Source organism: Lindgomyces ingoldianus (genome assembly GCF_010093535.1).
Source record: "Lindgomyces ingoldianus strain ATCC 200398 unplaced genomic scaffold BDR25scaffold_15, whole genome shotgun sequence".
NCBI lineage: Eukaryota > Fungi > Ascomycota > Dothideomycetes > Pleosporales > Lindgomycetaceae > Lindgomyces > Lindgomyces ingoldianus.
Window position 1 is genome coordinate 791,222 of NW_022985176.1, and position 27,428 is coordinate 818,649.

At 52.1% G+C, this 27,428-nt stretch overlaps 12 protein-coding genes across 12 annotated transcripts; 7 read left to right on the plus strand and 5 right to left on the minus strand.

Annotated features, from left to right (window-relative positions):
* The first annotated feature begins 1,023 nt into the window (after positions 1-1,023).
* Positions 1,024-2,738, plus strand: BDR25DRAFT_28666 (GPI-anchored wall transfer protein 1). Its single transcript, XM_033688264.1, has 2 exons — positions 1,024-1,151; positions 1,206-2,738. The coding sequence occupies exons 1-2, from the start codon at positions 1,056-1,058 to the stop codon at positions 2,583-2,585; spliced, it is 1,476 nt and encodes a 491-aa protein (XP_033547815.1). The 5' UTR covers positions 1,024-1,055; the 3' UTR covers positions 2,586-2,738.
* Positions 2,643-4,232, minus strand: BDR25DRAFT_303549 (uncharacterized protein). The gene has a single exon (XM_033690022.1). The coding sequence runs from the start codon at positions 4,212-4,214 to the stop codon at positions 2,892-2,894; it is 1,323 nt and encodes a 440-aa protein (XP_033547816.1). The 5' UTR covers positions 4,215-4,232; the 3' UTR covers positions 2,643-2,891.
* Positions 4,233-4,448: 216 nt separating this feature from the next.
* BDR25DRAFT_334137 (uncharacterized protein) lies at positions 4,449-5,785 on the plus strand. Its single transcript, XM_033692906.1, has 2 exons — positions 4,449-5,503; positions 5,561-5,785. The coding sequence occupies exon 1, from the start codon at positions 4,731-4,733 to the stop codon at positions 5,400-5,402; it is 672 nt and encodes a 223-aa protein (XP_033547817.1). The 5' UTR covers positions 4,449-4,730; the 3' UTR covers positions 5,403-5,503; positions 5,561-5,785.
* Positions 5,786-5,852: 67 nt separating this feature from the next.
* Positions 5,853-9,463, minus strand: BDR25DRAFT_286318 (uncharacterized protein; the record flags this gene model as incomplete). Its single annotated transcript, XM_033688244.1, has 10 exons — positions 5,853-6,741; positions 6,791-7,006; positions 7,074-7,196; positions 7,287-7,505; positions 7,555-7,848; positions 7,899-7,969; positions 8,021-8,388; positions 8,575-8,805; positions 8,864-8,960; positions 9,029-9,463. The coding sequence occupies 10 exons, from the start codon at positions 9,461-9,463 to the stop codon at positions 5,853-5,855; spliced, it is 2,943 nt and encodes a 980-aa protein (XP_033547818.1).
* A 538-nt stretch (positions 9,464-10,001) lies between these two features.
* BDR25DRAFT_28692 (uncharacterized protein) lies at positions 10,002-10,811 on the plus strand. Its single transcript, XM_033688284.1, has one exon. The coding sequence runs from the start codon at positions 10,193-10,195 to the stop codon at positions 10,667-10,669; it is 477 nt and encodes a 158-aa protein (XP_033547819.1). The 5' UTR covers positions 10,002-10,192; the 3' UTR covers positions 10,670-10,811.
* Positions 10,812-10,953: 142 nt separating this feature from the next.
* Positions 10,954-11,820, minus strand: BDR25DRAFT_314152 (uncharacterized protein; the record flags this gene model as incomplete). The annotated part of the gene is made up of 1 exon (XM_033691433.1): positions 10,954-11,820. The coding sequence occupies one exon, from the start codon at positions 11,818-11,820 to the stop codon at positions 10,954-10,956; it is 867 nt and encodes a 288-aa protein (XP_033547820.1).
* Positions 11,821-13,113: 1,293 nt separating this feature from the next.
* On the plus strand, positions 13,114-15,321 carry BDR25DRAFT_303551 (uncharacterized protein). Its single transcript, XM_033690023.1, has 4 exons — positions 13,114-13,525; positions 13,573-13,762; positions 13,814-14,313; positions 14,360-15,321. The coding sequence occupies exons 1-4, from the start codon at positions 13,306-13,308 to the stop codon at positions 15,094-15,096; spliced, it is 1,647 nt and encodes a 548-aa protein (XP_033547821.1). The 5' UTR covers positions 13,114-13,305; the 3' UTR covers positions 15,097-15,321.
* Positions 15,322-16,688: 1,367 nt separating this feature from the next.
* BDR25DRAFT_28702 (Pkinase-domain-containing protein) lies at positions 16,689-20,539 on the plus strand. Its single transcript, XM_033688291.1, has 4 exons — positions 16,689-18,431; positions 18,482-18,776; positions 18,833-19,563; positions 19,717-20,539. Exons 1-4 carry the CDS (start codon positions 16,908-16,910, stop codon positions 20,449-20,451), a joined length of 3,285 nt encoding a protein of 1,094 aa, XP_033547822.1. The 5' UTR covers positions 16,689-16,907; the 3' UTR covers positions 20,452-20,539.
* A 1,095-nt stretch (positions 20,540-21,634) lies between these two features.
* BDR25DRAFT_224054 (uncharacterized protein) lies at positions 21,635-22,502 on the plus strand (the record flags this gene model as incomplete). The annotated part of the gene is made up of 4 exons (XM_033685133.1): positions 21,635-21,688; positions 21,789-21,894; positions 21,998-22,303; positions 22,414-22,502. Coding segments are annotated over 4 exons (555 nt in total), but the record flags the coding sequence as incomplete, so codon positions are not given.
* Positions 22,503-22,785: 283 nt separating this feature from the next.
* BDR25DRAFT_28736 (uncharacterized protein) lies at positions 22,786-23,253 on the minus strand. Its single transcript, XM_033688319.1, has one exon. It carries the CDS (start codon positions 23,104-23,106, stop codon positions 22,831-22,833), a length of 276 nt encoding a protein of 91 aa, XP_033547824.1. The 5' UTR covers positions 23,107-23,253; the 3' UTR covers positions 22,786-22,830.
* Positions 23,201-24,560, minus strand: BDR25DRAFT_28753 (uncharacterized protein). Its single transcript, XM_033688333.1, has 3 exons — positions 24,354-24,560; positions 23,853-24,300; positions 23,201-23,795 (listed from the first exon to the last, which is right to left on the minus strand). The coding sequence occupies exons 1-3, from the start codon at positions 24,434-24,436 to the stop codon at positions 23,295-23,297; spliced, it is 1,032 nt and encodes a 343-aa protein (XP_033547825.1). The 5' UTR covers positions 24,437-24,560; the 3' UTR covers positions 23,201-23,294.
* A 951-nt stretch (positions 24,561-25,511) lies between these two features.
* On the plus strand, positions 25,512-27,427 carry BDR25DRAFT_261296 (uncharacterized protein). The gene is made up of 4 exons (XM_033686693.1): positions 25,512-25,729; positions 25,788-25,833; positions 25,928-25,976; positions 26,038-27,427. The coding sequence occupies exons 1-4, from the start codon at positions 25,720-25,722 to the stop codon at positions 27,130-27,132; spliced, it is 1,200 nt and encodes a 399-aa protein (XP_033547826.1). The 5' UTR covers positions 25,512-25,719; the 3' UTR covers positions 27,133-27,427.
* Position 27,428: the final 1 nt, after the last annotated feature.

Consider the following 27,428-nt stretch of genomic DNA (forward strand, 5'->3'; position numbering starts at 1 on the left):
AGGGCTTGGCGTATAACTGTCTTTACTGCGTTCAACCTTGGCTAAAAGAGCGCGTTGTGCGGCGGTGCTACTGAGTGGGCTGGAATTTTGTGCTCGTCGTGGGATTTTTGACCCTACAAGGGCAGCCATTCTGGGCTTGGCAGATGGCGACGCAGGCGCAATATAACGAGGCGAACCGTTCGGCGTGGTCGAGACCCACCTCCGCATTCGTTTTATGTTGACACTAGCTGGCGCAGTTCGAGGTGGCCTACTCGATGTAGATGATTTGGGATGCTTGAAGCCGGCTTGACGGGGATTGGCGTCAATGTCGATGAGCGGACGCTGCATACTGTATGTGGGCGCCGCTTACAAAACCATGGATGAAAGGCCTTGCTGTAGTAGTGTCGAGTAAGGCTGTGTCCGAGACGTATTGAGCCGCTGCGTTTCTTCGCTTGCATGCGAATAGTCGTAGCCACGAGAGTGGATGGAATGGACTGTCTTGGCGGACGTCGCCCTGGAGACAGAGGTGCGCAGAGAATGAGAAAAAAAAAGGGAGGCAGGTGACAGCATACATCACAGGGACAATGGCGGGAACACAAAAGACGGTCATGGCCTTGCAGTTTGCTTGAGAGACTTGAATTACTGACCTAGGTACTTCTATAGCGAGAGCTTTTCTTAATCAGGTACGGATATATAGGCAAGAATACGAGGCCTTGATAGGTTTATACTTGCCGTAGTAGCAGTGAGCGCCTTGTGTTTCTACTAGGCCAAAGAGGTGTAGATAGCAGTGATAGTATAGTAAGGAAGGCGCGCTGGTGGTGACGATGGCTAGGGGCAGCTACGAAGGAATCCCGCGGCAGGAGCACCTACCTAGATATTCATCGCGATGCGAGTTGCTGTACGAGCTTAATGTGATGATGATGATGGTGATGGTGATGGTGATAGCGATGGGAATGCCATGGTCATGATGTGGTCTCGGAGCGGAACAACCATTTCTGCTACGGCCACCTTGACGTCAAGTCCCTCTTCCTCACCCAACCCTGACAAAGCTTGACCGAGTGCTCAAATATCCCGCTATGGCGAGAGACGATAAGGCTCAAAAGATAGAATGGGTCTCAAATCTCATGGGGAGCTCCGTTGCCGATATCAACAGTGTTTCCCTTGTTATGACCGTAAACATACCTTTGACGCGTCTCGCTAGCATCTACTGACGCTGAATTTGACAGCTCTCCATTCTCCTTTGGTCGGTCCTCCAGTCACGCATGCGCCTCTTTAGCCCCTACACGCCCGTCGCGTGCTTGATCGACTTCCTGCTTAGTTGCGGAGCTATTCTCTTTGCCACCACCTTGTACTCGTCGTCACCCTGGCTTCTGAATATGCTCCTGCTGCTTCCCGCAGCCATCGTTTTCGTCACATGCCGTACGGCGCCCTTTCCACCGTCCCACCTGCGGCCACCCGCCAAGAATGGCGTCGCAAAACAATCTCCTCAGGACCGTCTTCCGTTTAAGCCTTTTGTCACGCACTATCGCGCTTCCATGCTCATCGTTACATGTGTAGCTATACTCGCCGTAGACTTCCGAGTGTTTCCCAGGCGGTTCGCCAAGGTCGAGAACTGGGGAACGTCGTTGATGGACTTGGGTGTTGGATCCTTTGTCTTCACGTCTGGAGTTGTCTCAGTTCGGGCATGGCTGAAAACTGAGGCGACGAACCGCCCCGGGTTATGGAACCGTCTAGTTAGTTCGTTTAGACATTCCCTACCCTTACTCGTGCTTGGCGTCATTCGGTTGATATCAGTCAAGGGCTTGGACTATGCCGAACATGTCACCGAATATGGCGTCCACTGGAATTTCTTCTTCACGCTTGGATTTCTCCCGCCGTTTGTTGCCTTCTTCCAGTCTGCGTTCGATATCGTCCCTTCATACGCGGTTCTTTCGTGCGTTTTGGGCGTCCTTTATGAGATTGCCCTGGATAATACAAGACTAAAGGCCTATATCCTAATAGGCCCTCGGACCAACCTGCTATCTCAGAATCGAGAAGGCATATTTTCTTTTCTCGGATACCTAGCCATCTTCCTCGCAGGCCAGTCCGTAGGGTCTTTCATCCTGCCGAGGCAACAATCGCTCCGAAAAGATGCTTCGATAGTAGATGTCGTAAAACACACGACCCTAGGTAAACTCATGTTTTCCGCCCTCATATGGTCTACCCTCTTCTACGTGTCCATAAGCTACTATGGGTTTGGCCTATCCGTCTCACGGCGACTTGCCAATCTCCCCTACTTTTTATGGGTCACTTCATTCAACACAGCCCAGCTCGCTTTATGCTGTGCAATCGAGCACCTGTGCTTTCCGAACATCTACAAGGCCGCAAGCAAGGAGGAAGAGGTACAGAGGAGCAAAAGGGCTACCAGTCCAATTCTATTCGCTTTCAACCGCAATGGCCTCATAATCTTTCTCGTTGCAAATCTCCTCACTGGATTGGTCAATTTAACAATGCCGACGCTACGCATGGGAGATCTGCAGTCAATGGCCATATTAGTAGCCTACATTACTATAATTGCTGGGTTCGCTCTTGTTTTAAATATGCTGGATGTGTCAATTAAGCTTTAGAGCATTAAGAAGCAACATCGAGATCCGATTTCTGTGCGGTGGTCTTTGGTCTCTTGTACATACCTAGGTAATGCAGCACAACTTTCACGTTACGAACACCAAGTTTCTGAATGGAAGTGGATAGTCGACGAACAGAGTTAATTTCGTTAAGACCGACTTCCAGATTGATCTGAGGGGAGCATTTTCCAGAGCAGTCGCCACAATTTCTAACAACCAAAGGCATGAAACCAGCAATACTAAAGATCCCACAAAACATTGAGCGCGAAAGTCGGCGTTGAACAGCATCCATCGCCGAAACCCTGGGTTTTAAAATGTGCTGTTTGCCATACATCGCGCGGTATAGGACTGATCCACAGCCAACTTCATCCAGTTATTCTCGTATCCTTTCTCCCCGTGTTTTGTCGTATTGGTATGAGGCGCTGGACCGTAGATCATCCAACCGGACAGTGGCTGAAGTGTTCCGTGTGGTAACTTCTGGTCGACTGAGGACCCGTTGAAGCGGCTCAACGCGGTTGCGTACCCTTCTGGAACTCCTGTGCTAATACGTTTCCCAACATTTCCGGCAAGAACGTAAGCCTCAAATTTGGGCGTTCGTTCATCTGGGAAGTTCTTCATAGTGAAGGGAGCTTGCGCGTACCCAACTGGGAGTGCATCGATTCCCCGTGTGGCGTACTTTATGCCATCTAATGTCAAGGGGCCGAGTTGCGATTGAGGCAGAACCTTTCCCGTGACATCCCAGAAAAAAAAACCCATGAGCCAGCCACTTAATGTATACGGTGGCCCGCCACAGATACGAGCCGGATCAGCATGGATAATATTGGTCCAGAATTCGCGAACCTGAGGACTGTCTGGTTCGTCAAATGTCCGGACAAAGCGGGAGAGAATGGGTCGTAATTGCTTCGCATAAGCGACGGGCTCGGTACCAAAATCCGTCAAATGATCGAGCTTTACTAGCAATTTCTCCCAGTCTTTCTTTTCCCCCAAGAGGGTTACAGACGGGAGTCCACAGATGATGCCCCCAACGAACTCGAAATAGGCTTGCATCAGCCCCATCATCAACACATTCGCCGTCATAATATCAGTTTCGGTAGTCGTTGTAAAGTTCGGCCTAATCCAATCAAGCAGCCACGGCGTCTTGACTCTCTTCTGGATCTCATATTGGAATCTACCTAACACCAGCTCCCAAGTATAGTCTTCGACCAGGATCTCCTCTTTACCGTCATGATCTACGAATAGATTCCGCAACGCTTCCGAATTCTTGCTCATGTAGAAGTTCATCTGTGCTAGGACGGAAAACCAGACTTCCTCGGGCCGGATCACGAGATGCTGGTGTTGGCCCCATGCATCTATGGTGCCGCGCACGAAGCTGTCTGATGTCGGATAGACTGTTCCTTTTGCGAAGTCCCCTGAATTGGACGAGAAGAGAACCGAGGCATTTTTGTTTGCGGCGAATTCGTCGGGACAGCTTTGGCGGAACAAGTCTTTGTTTGAGAGCGCTGCTGAGGGCTGACCTTGGTGGTTGTATGCTCGCGGTTCGGCAGATGACGGGAATACTGTGATGGCGGCGTGACAAGAAAGTGTTAGGGAGAGGGGTAATAGGGATAGTAGCCTTCTCCAGAAGGTAATCATGCTGAGCGAATATTTACTAGGTCGTTGTGATGGCCACAATTGGCGCAAGGGGAGATATTTATATACTGCCTGCTCTGGTGCGACCATTGAGCATCCCTTGCAAGCGATGCTCGATGGTTCCATAGATCTCGAGATGGGGTGATGGTTTATCAACGGGTATTTCACCTATTTTTACATTTTAAATGGTTACGAAGACATGCATCCTTCCCAAGCCCGTAGCAGATGCACCCCGACTTGGCCTTGTTTGCATATATTGCCGGGTGCTATTCTGCCATAGTGATGGTTCTGCTCCTTCCTCTGATGGCTGGGTTCTGCTTCGAAATGTTAAAGGTTTGGCCGCGTCGCATACTTAATCTACCTGTGGGCCATCCACGACCGATTGACGCATTTCTGACGATGGTCCGGGGAGGGGCAGGATTCACGTGATAGCGCGCTTAGCGTCGCACGGCCCTTCGTGAACCTTGGAAGACCTTAGTAGTGGACATCTGATGGAAGCTCGCGACTTCAACTACGATAATGTCGACTCCAGAGGCGAAACGACGCCGGCTCAATGACGCAGCTAAGACGCTGCACAAGCCATTCAAGTCACCATTCCGCACGCCGTTGAAGCCACCGACAGCTGCAGACACACTTGCGCCCGCTCCCACGCCCACGCCTTCTTTGAATCCCTCAGAAGCCCGGCCTTCTCAGCGCATCCTCCCCACTCTCCAGAAGAAAACTTCCCCAAGACTCATCCGCGAAGCTGTATCACTCCGCTCCGACATCCAGATGCTCACTCAGGCCTACCGTCTTGCGACATCGAGCGAAGACGCCGACTTGAACCTTCTAATCGATACATGGCGTGCAGCAAGCCGCGCTGCTGCCGAGGAGCTGTTTGCCGGAACACGGGATAGAGTGAATCGGATGGGTGGTGTTGGTGCGTGGAGGGAAAGGGAAAGGGAGCAGCGTGAGTGGCGGAAGCAGTGGGATCGCGAGGGCATGGACGCAGAGACGGCTGCCGGGCAGGGCCAGGATGGGGATCACGCCGAGTATGAAGAGGAGGTTGAGCGGGACGGCGGTGGCGTTGGAGAGGGGGACTTGGGTGGCGCTGATGATGATTCCTTCACCATGGATATGATGCTGAGGACGCTCAATATCGATCTGAAGCTCATTGGCTACGACAAGGAAGCTCAGAGATGGGATGAGTGAACCTGTCGTGTAGAAGTTATGCGCTAGCGCCCTGACATATGTAAGAGCCCGATACCTGTCGGGAGCGCATCTGCTCTACATATTCTACCCAGAAAGTTGTGGTAAATCCCCTTCACTTGTCCCCCAGTTCATATTGTATATGCTCACCACACCCACAGCAGCATTACTCATCCAGGCATCTTCCCCTTACCGCAACCCCACACTCCACGATAAGGACTGCACATGGATTTTAGCGCCTTCTGAGGAGTTAGGTCCGTCCAATACCTGCATTTCGCACAGGAGCGCAGTATATGCAAGATCTACCAGTAACTTGATGTTGCTACTATTTCGCATTGAGAGCAACAAATGTAATAGTGTAGAAGAACACATCAAGTACCATTGCTATCATCACCTAATACAAAGTTAAACGTTGACTCTAATGCATCATCCACCAATTATAAGAAGACCTCCTCATGCCCAACTTAATGTCCAACTCGCAATCCAGGCACCGCTCTTCGTCACATCATTCAGCCCAGTCAGCTTCAAGACCCCGGTACCCTCATCGCAATCCACCTTGCTATCGTCAATTTTTTCGCCATTCAGCTTGACGTTCCCATCACATCCGTCGACGCCCATAATAGTAACGTTGCCTAGGCTATTGGTATCCTTGTAGTTACCATTTACATCTGCCTTTAATTTCCCATTCATCACCGTGAAGGCAACGGTCAAAGTATCCGTGGGCTCTAGTGATTCTCCATCATCGACATACAGCGAACCCGTCGCGTCTCCGTCCTCCGAAAGCGCGACTAACAGACCCCAAGGGTTCTTTCGGGACTCCGCAGTCGTGTATCCGGGCTCTTGTTGCGGGAGCACGCTTCCAGAACGGATGAAGACCGGGATATGACCAAGCGGAGCGTTGATCGTGGTGTTGACACCCGCCTGCGCCTGCACCTTTTCCTGCGTATACCAGTCGTACCACACTTCACCATCGATGATTCCAGGGAATATGCCATTAACCGTGTCTGCTCCGGGCTCGAGAACCGGAGTGATGAGGAGCGAAGGGCCGAGCATGAACTGGGTGTCTACCCCGGCGAGCAGAGGCTCGTTAGGAAATTCCCAGGCCAGTGCTCGCATCACCGTCGAGCCCGTTGTGTGCGCTTGGTAGAACAGGGTATATATGTAAGGTAGAAGTGAGTAACGAATGTTCATGGCAGTGCGAGACGCTCTTGCGACAGATTCCCAGATATAGGGCTCTTGGGAATTGGCAGAAAGTGTGTTGTGATTACGGTAGAAGGGAAAGAAGGCGCTAAGCTGCATCCACCGAGAACACAGCTCGTAGTCCGAGTTGCCATTGAAGCCGCTTCATCTTATCAGTGCGAGTAAATAAGGAGTTGGTGGTGGTGGCTTACCAAGTATCAACGCCGAACATTGGGATACCGAAGAGTGAGAACGATAATGCTTGAGGGATGGAGAAGTACATGTAGTACCACTTGGAGGTGTTATCTCCACCCCAATGGCCGGACCATTTGCCCGAACCAGCGAATGTCGAACGACCAATGATGAAGGGTCGTTTCCCAGGGAATACGCTTAACAGGGCCTGGTAAGTCGCATTCAGGATTTGGTGACTAAGACCAGAGATATTAGCGACCAGAAGTCCTGCATCGGCAACTAATCCGTAGAAGTCAAACATACCCCCAAAGATTGTGGACGTCATATTCTTGGACACCATTGTGGTGAGTTGCATTGGGGGACACCGCGTGCACGGTAAGGTCGCCCTGAACGTGATTGATTACATATGGAGGATGATTCACATTCCTTACACCCGGTGTTGGGGTCGTTCGGAGATAGCTTGTAGAGCTAGACAAGGTAGGACCAGCAGTTGAAGTTGACGCCGCCTGGCTTGACGAAGCGGCTAGGGCAGAAGCAGCGTCTGTAGCATTGGTGATGTTGAAGCCCTCGGGGTAGTCGTAAATTATGTTACCCACCTCTCCCGGTAAGCTGAATGGGGGGTGGACTGGATTCAATGTAATATTGCCAGTGCCACAGGACCCGACACAGAACGATGAAACCTCCGACATGTCGATCCAAATACCATCGAACGGAATATCCTTGTGCCAGGTGACCCTTCCTAGCATTAGCAAGCATCACTAGTATGTGCGCAGGGCCTACTTACATTTCATTGACCCACCACGGAATACTGTATTTGGACAGCCAATCAGGAAAGACTGTGTAACCAGGCCATACCGCTCCGATATACTGACTGCCGTCCGGATTTAGAAGGAATGCCCCGGACTCGTTACCTCGAGTGTAAGTGGCATAGGCGTCACTGCTGTTGGTCGGATTTGGAATGTATATGGCTGAATCAACAATTGGAATATAGTGCTGTCCGTCTGCGTGCAACTGCTCTAGGAAAGCCTGAGCCTCAGACACGGGGAAAGTGACCGGATCTACAGTGAAATCCCGATACCTACACTCATATTAGGCCCATCAGCCCACGGGAACTTCAGGACTACATACTGATCCATATAGTCGATGTCTGTCCAAATTGTCTCAAGTGGAATATCAAAGGCCTTAAAGGTATCGACGACCTATATCATGATTAGCAGGGGTGCAGTAGTAGCAAAGCAGGATATGTTTACTTGTCGGAGCTCTGTCCAATTTCGATAACCCCAGCGGCATTGGTGGTATCCAAACCCCCAGTAGGATTGCAGAGCTGGTAACCCCACTGCAGCTAACTGATACTGCTTGGTAACTTCTCGTTGGCTAGGACCGTCGAAGAAAAACAAATCAATACTTCCTCCAATTGTTCTCCATGTGACACTGTCGGGTTGCAATCGGACTTCTTGGCCATGCATATTTCGTAGGTATACTCCATGAGAATAGGACTCGTATTTCGACCCTCCACTGTTTCCACGAGGTAAGGGGGAGTTCTTCACAAGCTTTTGCTTGCCATGGCCGTCAGTCTCAAAGTATCGGGTATCGAGATAGAATGGATGACTCCCATATACTGATAGTTGGGGTACAATTAGCAAAATGTCCAAAAAAGAGCGTTTACTGCGAGATTTTTGAACCGCTACGCAAGTAGTATCTCAACTTTAGTGCAGGGAAGGGAAAATTAGGGAATAGGATTGCATACTGCCGAACAGTCAGCAAAAATTATTGGTGTGAGTACTCGAGCCTTGGTACCTGTTACCATCGATTGGATCACCGGCATCTGCAGCATAGATAGTAGCTGTCAGGTTATGATTCAATCGCAGACTGTGGATCCGTTCCCCCAAACCATATAGGTTGTAATCGTCAGGCAGTGACGACACAAATTCAACGAATTGATTCTCGAACACAAGTTTTTGGTTTTCCGTAGTGAAAAGAACATCTCCAGTTGAATGCCTCGTAACACTAAACCAGAATGTTGGTTCATTATCCCCTTCCCTCACCATTAGTCCAAGCCTAATTCATATATACCAAACGAGAAGTGGACCTACAATTAAAGTCTAGATCAATATCCGTATAGCTGGACTCTAATGTTGGCCTTGGAACAAGATCCTCTGGGACGATGTAGTGAGAGTAGTTCGACGAATCCTGTTAAGATTAGTCTTCTCATAGCCCATCATGGCCTTTCTTTGCTAAGGAAGGAGAAAAAAGCATACAATGAATGCTGGGCTGATGCTGATGGCCAAGCGATTAGCAGCCTGGTACTCGACCTTGAGATTGAGTACTTCAATATCCGTGCCGTATGCGTTGCATGCAGCTCCAGCGAGAGTCAAGACTGCAGTGAGACCCCGTTCGTCATCTTTTACCTGTGAAGCTTTGTATCCTGGGCAAACATCCTGGGCATTAACAGCCTGCGGATCCTCTATGTTGGGCAATAGGGTAGCGCCCTCATCGGCAGATGCTGGGATCGTAAAAATAGGACGGAATGCGGTATGTGTGCCATCGATACTAACTGTTCCAACTGTTGCCAAAGCCGTTGGCTGGGCCGAACCGTTCAATCCGTCGGCGGAGTTGGATGTAGTCTGTCCATTGACCAAGATTAGGAGGGGGAATAGTATCGAAGCAGCTCTTATAAAGCCTGAGCGAGCCATAATGGTTCAATTGCTCCAAGCGAGAGCACGCAGAGCGCTCGAAGAGGACAACTACGAGCGAGCTCCTTTGAGGGATTTTGCAAAGGGGACGTAGCACAATCGAGCAGAAGAAACCCAGATCTGCAGAATGTGGTCACAGCAGCGGGTGCAAGGACCATGTTATATGGGATTAAATTGAGGAACTGCAGGCACAAGCTCCAAAGATCCCCACAATTAACGAGCTTGAAAATGACGATATTCCAGGAACAACAAACAAGGAAGAGCGCTCACCGTGCACACATAGCCGAACCAACCGGGGAAGAAATATCGGAAGGTTATCATGCTGGGGTGCGTTCTCATGAAGTACCTAGTGGTGATACCTGCTGATGGAAGTTAGAGGCAGGCGTGAGAGAGCCACCAGATCCTAGGTAAACACCTTTAGCACCACAGTGGCTCGAGGATGCACTGCTGCGGGGTTGATGAGAACGGAAGGTGGTTTGGCGGCAGGGGAGAGACGACATGGCTCCGAGCGCTTGGCACTGCCACTAAAGAGAGCTGGTGGATATTGGATGCAGAAGATCTGCTACATGAGGCTCTTGCGGGACGCCCTGAGACGGGCAAAGGACATGCACTTTTCGGTGAAGAAGACCCTCTCTGGCCCCACTGGCCGAGCTTGGGCTCTCCACACCCGTCTGCATGCTGCCGCACTCTTCAGGGCTGCTCATTCGTATCTGGATGACGAAATAATAGATGTTTGCGGGAGGACCAACGGGTACGTTGAGTTCAAGCTCCCATTTTAGTCTGCATTACCCCACAACGCCACATTTGATTCACCTAGCAGCGTGCCGGATGGCAAACCTTGATTCAGCATCATATGTATTCGCATTGTTCTCTAACACGGTTAACGTGGAGCAAAGAGTGGCTACCTACTTCCTTCCATGTGACATACGTCCTTCGGCTTCGCATGGACACCTTTCAGACGTGTTCGTGGGTTCTCTCGTCTCGGGAGTGCAGCCATGTCAAATGGCCGCTTGTAAACTTCCCGTGAATCTCCCCAATGCTTCCTGCTTCTTTAAGAAAAGTCAACCCCCAAAAGTTCTTCCCGCTTTCCCACTAAAGGTTTATTACCTTAGTATATGTCATTCCCAAGACCCATTACTCGTATGCCTTACGAACTGGAATGCTGACAAGTCCATCCAGCTATTCTCTGGCATCTGCACACGTTGACGGCACACCAATCGCCTTTCAGCGAGACTCCCTTTCATAATTCGACACAGAAGAGGTGGGGAGCCTCGAGGCTATCCGCGACAATAAAATGGTGCTTTCTTGAACCCCGCGTCGTCGCCAAAAGGTAGGCAATGACTGGAAAAGGAGTGCGCAATCCTATAACACAATGGATCTCGAAAAGGGCGGCGCAAAATGTCTATCTGTTCGCGCCTAGCTTCTAGAAGAGAGGCATTCGCAAGGAGTTACACTTGGGTGCTTGGATGATATCAGATTCTAACAACACTTCAGCGAGCTGACTCAGGTAGAGGACTTCCGGTCGTTCTCGGCCACCGGAATAAGGTATATGCGTTATCCGACTCCTCGGGACCCATGAAAGGGATCCCCCCTCGCAGAGTGGTATTTTCTTGATACATCCGATTGCTGTCATCTCCATGGCTCGGGTGTGGAGAAGGATTAGAAACGGGCGAAAACCTCAATTGGCCTGGCGTGTGAACTTCTGGTGATACTTGGTATTCCTCAAACCGATAATGTGGGGATCGTTGGCGTGGTCCAGCTTGAACCTGAGGAGGGATCGTAAGAGGATGTTTATCCATGATGCTAATCTGTTGGCCTTCTCTGCCTGGATCGCCTTCTAGCTCTACTAGTTCAATTGATGATAGCTCCATTGGTCTTGAAAGGACAGCTAGTTCCGCGGGCGATTCATTTCCAACCAAACGTTTTTGGTCCTCTGGATAAGTACTTGGGATACTTGATTCAAACCTTGCGGAATTGTTGGCTGGCGTTTCCCAAGTAGGATTGTGCCTTGGTCGTCGAAGACGCAATACCCAGAAACCAAATCCCACTCCTACAGCAAGAAACACTACTATCGCAACCCCGATAGCAATGGCTGTGGTAGTGCTGAGTCCATGGTGGGGTTGGGTCGTCGCAGCTGTAGTTGCAGTCCCTGTGGAGCTCACCGTCTCAGTAGAGCCTTCGCAGCAAGGGCTGCACTTTTTGTTGACACAGATCCAATCGTTGTCGCAATCATTGTTCGTCGAGCACGTCGCCCCAAGGCAATGCCCTAGCCATGTGCAAGGTTGGTGTGTAGTTGTAGGGAGCGAAGTGGCTGTGGTTTCTCGTATTAGGAGGTTCATGGGGACGACGGAGGACATCGGAAGCGCAAGCACACGTTTGTCTATCCCCTGGGGCGCTAACGGCCGTTATCTCGATTTTAGTAGATTAGCGACGTGAGGGAAATCTTATATAAGTATAACATTCACTCGGTCGGGGGATATTAATGTCGAAGGGTGAAGTCGTTCGCTCAGCTAGGAGTGCGCACGTTATGGACTGAAGACCCCGGATGGCGAGTCGGCCATGGCCACTGGTTTTGAGTGCATCGGAAGGTTAGAGGAACGAGATAACGTGTTACCAGAGGTGGCGAACCACGCGTGTTGACAGAGATTATTGTCAGCTGAAAGCTGAAGATGCATGCTTGCGATCGAGTGGCTTTCGCCGGGAACCAATCCAGACTCGTGTGAGCATTCAGATTGACCGAGGTGTCGCAGTAAAACGACACATGACCAATAGCCAACACAAGGACCAAAATCCACAACCTGAACATAAAGGGAGACGCTCAGGGGGTTTTACAGCGGAAGAGCCATAGGAAGAATATGAGGTTGTTGCATGAAAAGATAAGGGAATGAGTTTCCATTTCTCTACCCCTCTGGAAGGACGAAGCAAGCCTCTAGCGAATATTCTGGTATTAGGTAGATGAGCGATGAACAACGTTTGAGCAGGACATGCCTTTGCGGAAATTTGTTCCTTGCCTTGTAAGAGAAGCAAAGAGGTATTTTCCGTCTGCCCTAAATGAATAATGGCACAGATTATTGACCGGATAGAGTCCAGTGCTCCTTTTGATCTTGTAAGAAAGAGGCAACACGTAGCATCTAAAATCTAGCTTCTAACCATTTGACAATATCTGAAGCGTTCTTGTCCGGAGGGAAGACAGGATACGAGATCTTCTCAATCCGGCCATCTTCAATAGACATCGCTAGTCTTTTTTATTAATCGATGACCCTTCCACTCTAATAGAGGCAGTTTGAGAATACTTGCAAACGCTAGCTCCTCATCTGTTAGAATGCGATCTGGAAGACAGACGCTCTCTAGCCTCGTGTTGGGTTACCAGGCTTAGCGGTGAATCGTGCGTTCCTCATTGCATTACTGATGCGCTATGAATGATATTCTACGTAGAGGCTGGGCGATCTACAGGGCGGTGGTGCTTGTGGAGCGGAGGTTAGACTGCAGACACTACAGGAGGTACAAGCTGGCTACTGATGCGATAGAATGTTCCGGGGACCGATTCGGATCGGGCAGGGCCTTATCGATAACAACCTGCATGAGGTCTTGACGTGTCGTGTCGTCATCATGTCGCGCTGCCATGCACCAATCAAGGCGTGTACAAATTGGCTGAGTACGAGGCCTGCATCACCCCGCTGCAAGCACCCTGTACCCGCTGCGGATACGTCTGCTCATCTCCAGCCACCTACACATTGATGCTCTTCACACGCTTGCTACAATCCACTTCCTCCTCACTTCGTCACGCCTTCCGAACTCGACTTGCTTTAAACCGAGCAGCATTAAGCACCAGTATTCGACCAATGGCACAGGAGTTCAAGCTCAAGGGAATCACGTCCCTCAGCCTCAAGAACGGGGACAAGCAAGAGGTTGAGGTCGAAGGGGTCGAGGGAGGCAAGGTCCTGCTCTCGAAGGTACAAGATCAAGTCTTCGCTACGTCGGCAAACTGCACTCATTACGGAGCCCCTTTGAAACTGGGCGTACTTACCGGAGAGGGCCGGCTAACTTGTCCGTGGCACGGAGGTGAGTTTCTGAGGCACACGGAGCCGCCTGCCTCTGACATCCCTCAGCTTGCTTCAAAGTCTCGACCGGCGATGTGGAAGATGCACCGGCCCTAGATCCACTCGCAACATACGAGATAGTCGAGAAGGGCGGCGCCGTCTTTGTAAAAGGAGATGAAGCTACGATCAAGGCAAATCGGAGATTCTTGAACCTCAAGTGTTCCTCGGTGAGCCAGGAGAAAGTACTTGTCATCGGAGGGTAGGAAGCCTTCGAAACCACATAGGCGCCACAGCTAATTAGGCAACGTAGTGGGAGCGGAACCCTCGGCGCCATCGAGGGCCTGCGGGGCGGGGGATATACCGGCCAGATAACCGTGCTCTCCAAGGAAGGCCATCAGCCAATTGACCGCACGAAGCTATCGAAGGCACTGCTCGCTGATCTCTCTAAAGCTACCTGGAGGCCTTCCGAAATTTACAAAGATGCATCGATCGAAATAATAGCGGATGAAGTGCAGAGCGTGGACTTCGTGGGTACGAAAGTTTCGACGAAATCTGGTAAGACGTACGAGTACACCAAACTTGTGTTGGCGACTGGCGGAACTCCGAGGTGGCTTCCCCTCCCAGGCCTCAAGGGAGATCTGGCGAATGTTTTCGTGCTCCGCTCTCTACCCGACACGCAAAATATCCTGAAGGCTGTTGGTGACAATGGCAAGAAGATTGTTGTCATTGGTAGCTCCTTCATAGGTATGGAAGTCGGTAATTGCCTGGCTGGTATGAAGAACGACGTGACTGTCATTGGCATGGAGTCAGGTAAGCATCTTGCGCTAATTCCCGTAACTTACACTGATTTGTGAAGCGCCAATGGAGCGTGTAATGGGTGCCAAAGTTGGGGAGATCTTCCGCAAGCTCCTAGAGAAGAATGGTGTGAAGTTTTACATGGGTGCGAGTGTGGATAAGGCTACCCCTTCGAAGAGTGATTCGTCTAAGGTCGGAGCTGTCCACCTTAAGGATGGCACTGTTCTGGAAGCAGACCTCGTGATAGAAGGCGTGGGTGTCACCCCAGCGACCGAATATCTTAAAGAGAACTCCACAGTCACGCTCGAGAAAGATGGATCTCTCAAGACAAATGAGTCGTTTGAGGTCGAAGGCTTAAATGACGTTTATGCCATTGGAGACATCGCGACATATCCCTACCATGGTCCCGGAGGAAATGGCATTCCCGTACGAATAGAACACTGGAACGTTGCACAGAATGCGGGCCGCTCCGTTGCCAACGTAATTGTTCACCCAGGTGCCAAGCCCAAGCCCTTCATCCCGGTATTCTGGTCTGCCCTTGGATCTCAGTTGCGGTACTGCGGTAACACGATAGGTGGCTACGATGACATTGTCATAACAGGAGAGCCAGAGAAGTCATCCTTCATAGCCTATTACACCAAAGGCGAGACTGTCGTAGCGGTTGCCTCCATGATGAAGGATCCATATTGCATGCAAAGCGCTGAGCTCATGAGACGGGGCAAGATGCCTAGCAAAAGTGAGCTGCAGAAAGGCGTTGACATCCTGGAGATTAATGTTCCGGCCGAGGTGAAGATGTGAGACTCGAAGAGTTCGGAGACTGTGAGGGGTAGTTGACGTTGACGTGGACTTGGTCAGGAAGTGAGATAAAGGGGGCATGTGTACGAAGAGTTCCAATCTGTAATGACGTCTAAGTGAGAGAAATCCGTGTCCACCTGCTCTATACTGTAGATGGGCCAGTCATGAAAAGAATATATACAGGAGGATAGGCACATCCAACCTCACTCATACCTGCTTAGAACAACCAATCGTGATCTTCTCACCCTTGTTCTGTGTTCTGCGAGGCGCCAGCAGGCACGACTTGAGACGCGGCGACTTAATCTCCGAACCAAAGTGTTCGCCCAAGAGTACCGCGAGCGACCAAATTTAGTAAATTGTAGAATTTTTTCGAGCTTCATGACGGGAGAGTATCCGTGCGGAAAGACGCGATCGTGACAGGTCGGAACGAACTTTGACGCGGCGGACAATTCCGAGGCAAGGCCCGATTGGTGAAAGGACATCCCTGGTGCGTGGGCACTCGCTCTCTTAGGGCATGCCTTTGTTTTTGATAAACACTGCGGTGCCCATGGCCAGGAGCTTTGCGCTGTGCCGGGCAAGGGGTTGGGACCCTCGTCTTACACGTCATTCTTGCTCTTGTTTTTGTGATTGTTGTTGTTGTTGTTATTGTTGTCATTGCGGCTCGTAGTCGAGGGGGCACTGCCCGTGAGCGCGTCTGGTGGTCAAGGGGAGAAAGTCTCACGGGTTTACAAAGGGTTCAAGATCGGGCTGTCCGATCGAGTGCTGGGCTAGTGCATGTCAATGCTCGCACATGCTCGGGAGCAGACTCGGATGAAGCAAGACACGGCCTGAGACGCCATCGGCACGTGCCGTGTGCTGCTGTGGGTGTCGCAGCTCGGTGATATCAAGAGCAATAGCACAATATGCTGTATCAGCATGCGGCAGTCTTGCGGGCGCATGGCATAAATCAATGTGCGCAATCAACCCAGCGCGGCGTACCAGGTTGCGGTCACGTCGAGACGGAGCCAAGTTTTGAAACCTGCCCGAGCTCTCCCTTTCTGTTCGTAGCGTAGTGCCCTGCAGCTGAGCCGACTGCAAAAGTCACTGGGATATTCACTCTCGACATCCGCTGCATGCCCAAAGGCTTCCGAGGCGAGTCTAAGGGCGCAAATAGGTCGCCCGCAAGGCAGAGCAGCTCGCCAGGAGGCCCCCGGCTTGTGCTGTCTGCACCGCGCGCCAGCATCGCAGAGGTTGTTGTTCCAAAGCCGAACCCCCCTAACTTTCCCAAAACGAAAAGCGAGATTACCACGACCCTTCACTCTCAGCCGCCGTCCTCTCCTCTTCTCCACTCACGTCAAGCTCCAGTCCATCAGTCAGTCAAGAATCGCCCTCGCTGAGCCGCCTCGACGTTGCTCCCATTGGCGGTCGAGCTGCCACTCGTTGCTCAGTTGCTGCACCGTCCGGGGCCTGAGGACGACTGCACGCCGGCTCAGTGGCCCATCACACTCACTCGCTTCACACCTGCGCTGTCGACCCGCGCTTCATGTGAAGGCCGGCTGCAGAGCTCCCCCAACGGCCATCACCACCAGCAGCGCCCTCGCAGTCGCCATCTGCCGCGCGCCCGCCCGCATCTCGAGCCGCAATTGTTGCTTGCGCCCGCGATCCAGGCCACGTTCGCCGTTGCGACGCCGTCAGAGCCTGATCCTGAGAAACTGGATGCGTAATAGCAGTTCCTGCCCTCCGACCCAACTCCGTTCCTGAAAGAACTGCACCACGCCTGCCGACGACAGCCTGCCTCGAGTGTTTCCATCACCCACCGCCCTCCTCGCTGGACCATGTCGTCGGCCGCTGTGCAGACGAGCGGGCCAGCCATATCAAATCGATCATATCAACAGCCGCAGTCACCACATGGCCGCGAGCAGTACTACCCCCAGCAGTCACCGCCAGCTGCACCTCCGACTTCCTCACGCAAGCCGTCGCGACGGCCCAGCGGGAATGGCGCGTCGCCCAACACTCCAACCACTCCCCTCACCGCTCATCAATCCCCAGCCGTGTCCAACAACTCGACTCTGAACACCCCCCGCGCGCACCCTCTTCCTCCTTCCACGCACTCTTCTCCAGTCGTGTCAGCGCCGGCTGTGTCTATGGCCGCCGGAGCTCCCATGCCCCCCCCGCGCTCCTCCTCGCACCGTAACCAAACCTCCAGCGCCACTTCTGGAAACAATAGCCCATCTACCTCTCGAGCATCGCAGCCAGCTTCATACGCCGAGGGAAGCGAGAAAGAGAGGATACGCGAGGATCCAACCCAGCCTCGCAGGAAGGGACATTCGACATCAAAGGACAGCCCGCGCCATCATGGCAATTCTAGTAGAGCCAAGCCCTCCCCTACACAACCGGCTCATAGTCGGTCTGCAACGGCCGTCGGCCAACCACCCACAGGCACTAATCTCGCCCGCGAAGAGAGCACTGTTATCAACCGGATCGTGGTCGCGGACCCACAGGAAGACATTGCTCGTGAGGAGATGAGACAAGCTGAAGCACGGCCTGGGCCGGCGGGGGCTGACCTTACTCCTATAACCGGCCTAGGATTGGTAGGAAGTGAAGGTGTTGATGATGGCGGTCGAGGGGCTGGCAAAAGCCGGCAAGACCACTCAAAGTCGGAGAGTTCGGGAAAACGCTCAAGATTCGGCAACTATATTCTAGGGCAGACTCTCGGAGAGGGCGAGTTTGGTAAAGTCAAGATGGGGTGGAAAAAAGACAGTAGTGTCGAAGTCGCCATCAAGTTGATACGCCGCGAGACATTGGGATCGAACCAGAACAGGCTGCAAAAGATTTACCGCGAAATTCATATCCTCAGGGGCCTTGAGCACCCAAACATTGTTCGACTGCATGAAATGGTTGAGACGGAGCGGCATATTGGTATTATATTAGAGTATGCTTCGGGCGGGGAACTTTTCGATTACATTCTGAACCACCGCTATCTGAAAGACGGCGCAGCACGACGCTTGTTCGCACAGCTGATTTCAGGCGTCGGCTATCTCCACAAAAAGGGCATTGTGCATCGGGATCTGAAACTAGAGAACTTACTGCTGGACCGCAACCGCAACATCATAATCACCGATTTTGGGTTTGCCAACACCTTCAATCCTAACGACGAGCTTGGAGAAGAGATCGAGTTTAATCTCGGCAACAAAGACTATGTGAGACAGATGGGATTAGAAGGTACAGATGGAGCGCGTCGAGGAGATCTCATGCAAACCAGCTGCGGTAGCCCGTGTTACGCTGCCCCCGAGTTAGTTGTTAGTGACTCGCTGTACACGGGGCGGAAAGTCGATGTTTGGAGCTGTGGCGTCATTTTGGTGAGTCCTAACTCCCCAACCTTCAATATATGATTCTAACCTTGAGACAGTATGCTATGTTGGCTGGATACCTTCCTTTTGATGACGATCCCGCCAATCCCGAAGGAGACAACATAAACCTCCTGTATAAGTACATAGTATCGACTCCGTTAACGTTCCCCGAATATGTAACGCCGCATGCAAGAGATCTTCTTAAGCGCATCTTGGTGCCGGATCCGAGAAAAAGAGCTGACCTGTTCGAGGTGGCTCGACATAGCTGGCTCAGTGACTATGCCCATGTCGTCAGTTTCATCACTTCAAGCACAACAACATCAAATGATATCTCCAAAACTACGGTTTACTCAAGTAAGTATCTCTCGGCTTAATGCATATGACTTCTTTTGATGCTAACCCCGCCGCAGAGGATCCATTTGAAACCCCTATGCTCGCTCGAAGCGCATCAGTCCGCGAACCAGGGAAGCCGCATACAGCAGTCTCTCCGGTTGGTGGATTGACAGCGAAACGCGAGCAGATCAACAGGAATAATGAGCAGACCGAGAAGAGCAAGCCTGCACGTGACAACAAACGTCGAACCGTGCAGGTGGAGTATGTTGCGCCACAGTCGCAGACTGTTCGTGGCGAGACATCACCTCCTGCTGCTGCTGGGCCATCGAAATCTCGCGTTAAGGAGCAGGGACCAACTGAAGTGCCTCCGACGGACGGCTATCAATCTTCCACCACCAATCCTCGGCAGACACGTCCTTCAGCTGCGCAGAATACCATCCCTGCGCCAACACGGCCCGCAAGAGATGCGCAGAGATCAGTCTCGGATTACACCGCATTCGGCACCATACCTGTCTCATCCACGAACAGGCCCTCGACTGGCGGCACCCTGGGTGGAGGTTCTCGTCTGCCTTCCAGGGGCAACTCTTACGGACAACCCGCCGCAGCGACAGTTGCTCAGACGAATGCTGAGGGTCGCTTTTCGCAACCCAAAGGAACGCAATATTCCATCTCGGCCCCAGTACCTCAACCCGAGACTTCGATAGGCGAACCGTCTATTGGACAGCCTAGCACTCAGCGAATGCCGAATACTCGGACAACAACGGAAGCGCCAGGTACCAATCAAAAGGGTCATAGACGTTCCAACACGGTTAGTGAGACCCTCGGGAGGGTGACGTCTATATTCAGTAGCCGTCCCTCCCAAGACCACTCCCACTCCAATCACAACCCGAACAAGATCCAAAAGTCATACCCTCCTACAAGCATGCCAGGTCCGATTGCTAATGATGAGGCGCCGCGACAGTCAACCGAATCATCGCGTCGAACCTCGTTTGGCTTCAGTCGGAAGAACACCGACCAGTCGGGGGCTACGAAACCATCGAGGCGGTTTTCACTTCTCCCTGCCTCGCTATCCAAAACCTTTTCCAGCCACAGAGATAGCATGCCACCACCCAGCTCTCACTCTACCAATGACCCACGTCGACCTATCGCCCCAGCTCCTCGCAGTCGAGGTACGGCTAGATCAGGAATGGCATTTGGCAGAGGTGAAAGCCGCTCTCCGAGCCAGAGCACTCAAGGGAGCAACGTACCGGGCTTCTACGACGGTCCACATGATAGTTCTTCGCGTTTAAAGGATGCCAGAGGAGCACCCTCATCTGCACCTGCACAGCAGACTAACTTCGACTACGCCCCACCTATTGGCGACGAAAAGTTTCCCGGCCCTAGTGGACCTCATCCCGCTTCCCAGGCCTATCGCGAGCGTGATCCTGATAGGCCATATCGTCACGCTAATGATTCTCAAGCTTCAGAGCCGGTGGCGCCCGGCACACAGCATCCCAAGTATCCCGCCGGATTCAACAGCTCCGATGCACCTACCCCACCACGTGAACGGCCCGGTGTGCTACAGAAGAGTCGCAAGTTTGCAGACGCTTACGAAGATCCCAAGCAGGGTCATCACGTCGGAAGCTCAGGCTCGGCCAAACGAGTTATGGATCTCTTCAGGAGAATAGGCAGGCAGAGAGGAAAAGAGGATAGGTGACGAAACGGATGTTGGAAGTGTAATGTGGTAGTGAGAGTGCGGTTCGGTTATTGCTCCAGCTGGCATATCTTAGACAGAGGATGGGGAATTGTAGCATTACCTGGCTGTTTTTCAACATTTGATTTGAGAGTCTTGATGTCTCATTCGGGTGCTGGGATGGTGCGCACGGGTTGATAATGCTGGATACCAGAGTCTTCGGTCACTATTGCTCACACAGGGTTCTTAATCAGCATACAAACAAGAGAGAAAGCAGGAAAGAGGAGAATGAAAGAGCAGGTGCCAGGGTAATTCTACGCATTAGCGGGCGTCTATCAGGTGTTTCTTGTCTGTGTTCGTTTGGGTTGTTGATTCTTGTTTCTGTCTGGTTTGTTCTTCGGTAAATTGCTGCGGAGTACCTTTTTTTTTCTCATTAATTTTTACATCCTTTTCCCTTTCGCTGCTGTCGGCTCTGGGTCGAGATAGTGTGGGTTTTTGAAATGGAATGGAATGAGTAGATCATTTCAATGGTTGGGCGTTTCTGCACCCCTCTCTACCCCTGAGATTATCCTCTGTTAGTCACTTTGTGTATCAAGAATGGAGCGGGCTGCCGCGTGCTGCCTGCTTTGGAAAGAACTGGATAATGGAACGGACGTAGTGTAAGAGCTAGGGGCCGAGGAGTGGGTAGAAGAAGTTTAATATGTAGTATATAGTTATAGGTACTCAAGGAGCATTTCCCTCACCAGCCCACACACGTGTGCTGGGGCAGGCCCTATGAGATTGTTGTCGCTATTCTCACTTGCTCGCTCGCTCATGACCTTGATATCCAAGTCAGGCGCATTGCATGAAATCAAATTCGGTATCCCGATTCCCGCGTTACCAGCCACAGCCATAGCGAAGATAAAAGCACTTGGTCTGAGCGCCCACGCCAAATCTGTGGATCCCTGCACCTATCGACATCATCACAATTCATCTCTGGTGGGTCTATGCAACACCCACCCTTGGAAGCCCTTCACGCCATTCTACCGCATATTTTTACTTGACGGAGGCCATTGACACCCGCCGAACTGGTCTGAAGCTGAGATTGACACTACACGTCCATCAAGATGCTGCGTTGGTAAAGCTATTCCTTCGAAAGTGGGGGGGAAAGTGGTTGATTGGCAAAGATTGACATGGATTGATTGCTAACAGAGGGAATGAGGACAGGTATCAGGCGAAGCTGAAATCGGCGCCATTGTTGACGCAGAGTATTACTACGGCGGTATGTATGCACAGAGTAATTTACTATTGCTCACGAGCTTAGAAAGAGGAGCACACATGGAGGACGAAATAGCCGATGGATGCTGATGGATGGGCACCAGATACTCTTCGCAACCGGCGACGTCATGGCTCAACAAGGTGTTGAAAAAGTCGGACTCGACAATCACAATTTTGCGCGAACGGGTCGCATGGCTCTATACGGCGGCGGTATGTGCATACATTTCTCATTCCCCCACTCCCTTCATCTCAGTTTGATCCATTTCTCCATCCACTCCACCCACCCCTAGTCCTATTCCTAACGCCACCCCAGCATTCTTCGGCCCCGCAGCAACCACCTGGTATGGCTTCCTCCAACGCCGAATCAACCTTTCCTCCACAAACACCACCATCCTCGCGCGTGTCGGCTGCGACCAATTCATCTTCGCACCCATCAACATGGGGATATTTCTCTCCTCAATGGCGTACCTCGAAGGCTCGGATCCGAAGGCGAAACTGCAGAAAGCGTATAAGCCTGGCATGATTAATAACTTTCTGCTGTGGCCTTGGGTGCAGGCTGTGAATTTCAAGTACGTCCCGCTAGAGCATAGGGTGTTGGTTGTGAATTTTGTGGCGCTTGGTAAGTCTGAATCTGAGAGAGAGTTGGGTTTCTTCATACGAGGGATGGTGTTGGCTTGAAGGGATTAGGAGGGGTATGATGAGAAGCTGCATGGCTAACAATGTGAACAGGTTGGAATTGCTACCTCAGCTACCTCAATAGTGGAGGGGGAGAGATTGGACCCGCGGGCGGCAAAGAGAAAGAGCTTCCTTCCTCTTAATCTAGTTCATCTTTGATATCATGTAGCAGAGCATGTTGGACAAGGTGGTCGATGTTAAGGCTCAAAGACGCTGGGGCTAGACCCTCCATGCATTAGGTACATGGGCCTCCTAAGGGTTAAATTCCACACATACATTCGGCATAAGATACCCTTCCTATCCCGGGGTTTTTTTTGGATTGGGTTGGTTTTCGATCACAGTACCTACTTTTTCTGTAGGGTGCATGGGGATTATCACATGAAAATTAAGGCAATACGGCCAGGCAGAGCGGCACTTAACACACGATTTCCAGAGTGAACAAGAATCCAATTCGCTGATGGTTGACCCTCATCAATCTAATGCACCAGATGCGGACCGAAACCAGATCGAGTCCCGTATGATAGACCGACTACCTGTGGGGATATGTATACACGACCCTTTTCCAAGAGACTGACAGAATACTGCTATACAGCGGCCGTGACGAAGAAAATAAAGGTTGAGAGAAAACCCCCAGAAGAAATTCGGCACAGAGAGGATGTTCGGTTCCGGCAACATGGAATAGAACCGGCTCACACGAACCCCTTCTGTCAGAAGCCCATACGATGAATCCCAATTCAGATCCACCATCCTTCCAAAAAGATATAGATCAACTTCCCATGCCCCAAAACGCCTATCGACTCTGGTTGTATTCACACCAGAGCCATGCACGCAAAACGCCAAGAAAATGTGATCATCTCTGTATTTTGGAACGGAAGGGCATATCCCTCGAAGAGCATTCTAGTACAGCAATCGAATTGAAAACGAGAGAAATGTATTCAATCGATCTCCATCCTAGCCGGCTGAGGCCCACTTAGCGAAGGCATTTCAGTATTATATGCCTTGCCCCCTCTTTCACCCCCGCCGGGTTTTCTGGTCTGGATATGTGGCTTCAGGCCCTTGTTAAAGTTGTGTGTGCACATACAGGCAATGACAATTGTCGCCAAAAGCAGCAAGATGGTGATGACAGCGAAACTTGTAAGCGATTTGCGAGCCGGCTTGTAGTCCTCAATTCGAGCTCTGTCGGCGGCGTACATGCGAATAAGCTTGAAGAGAAAGTAGGCCAGGGCGCAGAAGTAGACGAGGATGATGACGATCATGCCAGCGATGTTTTCTCGGCGGACCCAGAATGCGGCGAGGAGGAGCAGGATGAATGTTACGAACAGGACAGCAATAGTGAGACCAAACTCAACGTCGGTGGTATTCTGGACGACGACGAGGAATTGGACGGTGAAGCCAAGGAAGAAGAAAAAGTCGAATTTAAGGAGAGCGATGTAGATCTATGCTCAAGTAAGCAACCGTCTTCAGCACGTCAGTATCAGGGCAGAAGGCCGTACCTGATAAGTCAAATATCTCCTCTTCAAGCGCAAGTCGGCACTGATGTGTTTGTAGATGGTCCATGCAAATTCATCATATAGCTTCCAAGCAAGGAATGCGAAGATAACGGTTCCTAAACCCATCAAGCAAGGCAAAGCGATCAACATAGGTTTGACCTGTGGCCAGAAATGGTGGACGATCAACTGGTTCGAGTCTAGGGCGGTGACAGCATCCCGAATCTGATCGAGTTGGATCGCGGCATATATAAGAATTCCAACATTATAGAGGACCAGCCCAATGACCTGGATCGTGTTCTTCAGTCGCAGAGCATCATAGACCAGGACTAGTTGATAGAGATAACCGAACATAAACACTGCAAGATATGTTGGGATGGTGCGAGGCTCGTTGTGTGCATCCTTATTTTGCCCTTTTAATCTCAGGCTGGTTTGGAAACGGCCGAACACATAACTACATTGCTGTTAGTTGAGGTCCGCATACTCGGGGGTGATGCTTTTACATACGCCTCCAACGCCAGGGCAACTATGGCCTGGACTAAGGCCACCAACAGGAAGGACCAGGTCCACTTGGTGTTGGGGATATACATTCTGGGGACACGCCGAACGGGTGGCGGGAGCTGGGTTGGAAAGCCTTCGCGATGGTGATATCCGCCGGACTGCGTCTCGTAAGGCTGCGAAGCGAAGGGTTGTTGGGGATAGGGCTGATAATTTCTGTCCAGAGGCTGGCCTCCGAGGAGGGATGCGCGAGCCTCGTGTGGAGAAATTTTGGCGAGAGGGTCAGCCGCAAGCTGGCGGCTGAAGAGGGCGAGTTATGAGGATCTTGTGAGTCGCGCAGTATGGTGTTCCCGGAGACGGTGGCGTGGAGGCGATTGGGGGACGTTAGAAGCACAGCTGAGACTGGTGTGAGGCAGTTGTGTGCAGCTTCTGGCCGTACGAAGGGTGCGAACTGCGGACAGCGAATGGGGAATGCTGGACAAGCAGTAGTTGCTGTCGTACGCTGAAACCAGACGTTCGAAGAGGAGAGTTAATGCTTGGGGACTCGGGCGGTCCTGAAACCTCAACTCCTTGGCTGTGCGGAGGGCCCGACAGCTGGCAGCAGTGGCAGCCGGTCGGGTCGGGGAAACGATTGGCTCAGTTGGGGGGGGGGAGCAAAGAATAACACGGGAGTGCGGGCAGCCGAGGGAACGAGCGGCGGAAGAGAGAGAGAGGAAGGATAGTGGTGATGATGGGTAGGGAGAGAGGATGGAGAGCTGGTAGTCTTTGGCTGTGCTGATGGCTTGGGCCGGTCCTGGCGCTCGTTGGCCTGGTGCGAGGAGGCAAGAACGGCGAGGTTCGCTCTGAACACCGACCGCTGTTACCAGGCTTGGAAGTAGCTTGGAACACGGCGGCGGGAAGCTGCGACAGGAGAGCGCGGGAAACTGCAAACTGCAAACACGAACTGCGGACTGCGGACTGCGGACAGCAAATTGCAAACGGCTTTTGCTGTCACCAACAGAAGGCGAGGATTCAGCGAGAGAGCAGACAGAGAGGGAGCAGGGGGCTGCTTTTGACGGCCTGGTTAAAGAAGAAAGCCCTCACGCGCCATCAGTCATCGTCGACACCAGAGCGCACAGCCTCAGTCCCAAGCCTCGCTGCTCAGCCCAACTCTTCACGGGACACAGACCCACGGCAGCAGACGCGTTGCTGCTGCCATCAGCCCCTCCCCCAAGCGCAGCCCGGCCACTATTGGTCTGCCCCCTCGGGAGCCAGTGTTTTGCCGGGTTTCGTCGTCGAGTTTCCTGTTGCTCTCTGTGGCGCAGTCCCTCACATCGCGTCTCTGGTGAGTGTGGAGCAGTCCTCCTCACCTTCACCGACACTGTGCGCGGCAGATATGACGTCCAGTAAGTGCCCTCCTGCTATGTCCCTCCTCCCTTCGTCACATGCTTACCAGATGTCCAGCGGAGCAGATACTGCAGCAGGCCGCCGACGATGGCTCTCTTGACCCGTGGGTGCCCCTCCCCAGCTGCCCCTCCTAGCTGCCCCTCCCCAGCTGCTTCCACCATTGTCCGTGTCGCGCCTTCTCTGACCGTCAATTGCAGGAAGGAATGGCCCCGCGCCCTCGAGTACATCTTGGCTCGCCTGGATGAGGTCAGTACATTCCGCACCGCCCGCCCAATCTTCGTGCGCCTCCTCTGACGTACCAACTCAGATAGTCAACGACTTCCCCAAGCCCACCACTCCCCCCTCGGACCCAGGCTCCTCCCTCTCCAACACGCCCTCGCGCCCACAGAATGTTCTCTCAAGCCAGGAATCGCAAAGCGCAGATAAAGAAAATGCCCCGCCCGCTACCCCTCCTCGTCCACCCGTCCCCGCCTTCCCGAGCACACCCTCCGCCTCCGAAGAGCCCCTGTCCTTCCCTTCAGAGACCATGGCCTTCTATTCCTCAATACGAGACACTCTCTCAAAGAACTTTTCCAAGAGCCCTCCCCACACAATACAGCGTTTGGCAGAATTGGTTCTCCAGCCCAAAGAGCGTTACCGATTTCTCCCGCCTTACCTCAAAGCCCTCGACCGCGTCGTATCTGTCTCATCCCCAACCACAATCTTCCCTCTCCCACAAGCCGTCCTTCCCACCGCCACAGGCCTTCTAAATGGCATGACGTCTACAGCGCCGAGTACCTTAGGCTCCGACGAATCCCTTGGTGGCGCATTGCTAACCCCAATCCCCTGGCTACAGAATCGAGGTTCGAGCAGCGAACTAATATCCGAATCGACGGAAATGGTTGATGGGCCCCATGGCGCTGGGAGGATCGAAACCGTGTCTGTTATGAATGGCCTCAACTCACCACCTACGTCCACACCCTCAAATCCACAGATACAGTCCTCCCATCCGAACGGCGAATCTCTACCCTCCACTGGCCCCGTCACACAAGGCGAGATCCTCCGCCAAGAGCAGGAAGCCGGCGTCGTGCTATCGAATCCTCATTCGCTTCAACCATCTCGGACAATGGTTGGGGATAGTGAAGGAGGAGGGACAATAGTTGAGACAGTGGAGGGCGAAGAAGAGGTTCCACATGCTCGAGGTCCGGAGTTGATTGGAATAGAGGACACAGGCCCGCAGAGGCAGAGTGGCACAGGTTTGGATATTGAGGGGGCCGTGGGTAGACCGAGCCTGGGAAGGATGGGCAAGAGCCCCGGGTTGGTGGAAAATCCAGGCGCGAAGGACGAGGAGATGAAGGAGGAAAGTGAGGAAGTCAAAGAAGAGAGTGAAAAGGACCAAGATAAGATGAAAACTGATGAGTAGGGACTATGGGTGGCTTTTAAATGTAGTCACATTGGGCGACACCGGTGTCTTAAAGCTAATAGAGAGGAGCAACCATGGCGTTTTTGGACTCCGCGTAGTGCAGACTGTACCCACTGAAAGTTTTGCAGTGGTGCAATCGGACATTATGACTGTTCCGATTAGTAGGTAACCTTGTCAACACGCCGAAAAGCCTCACGGGGATCGACGGGTTTGTAGGCGTCCGTCGTATACAATTCCAATGGGTTATAAAAAATAGGCCCCCTTCCAAGAAGTAACAGGTTTTAAAGTCCGCGAGT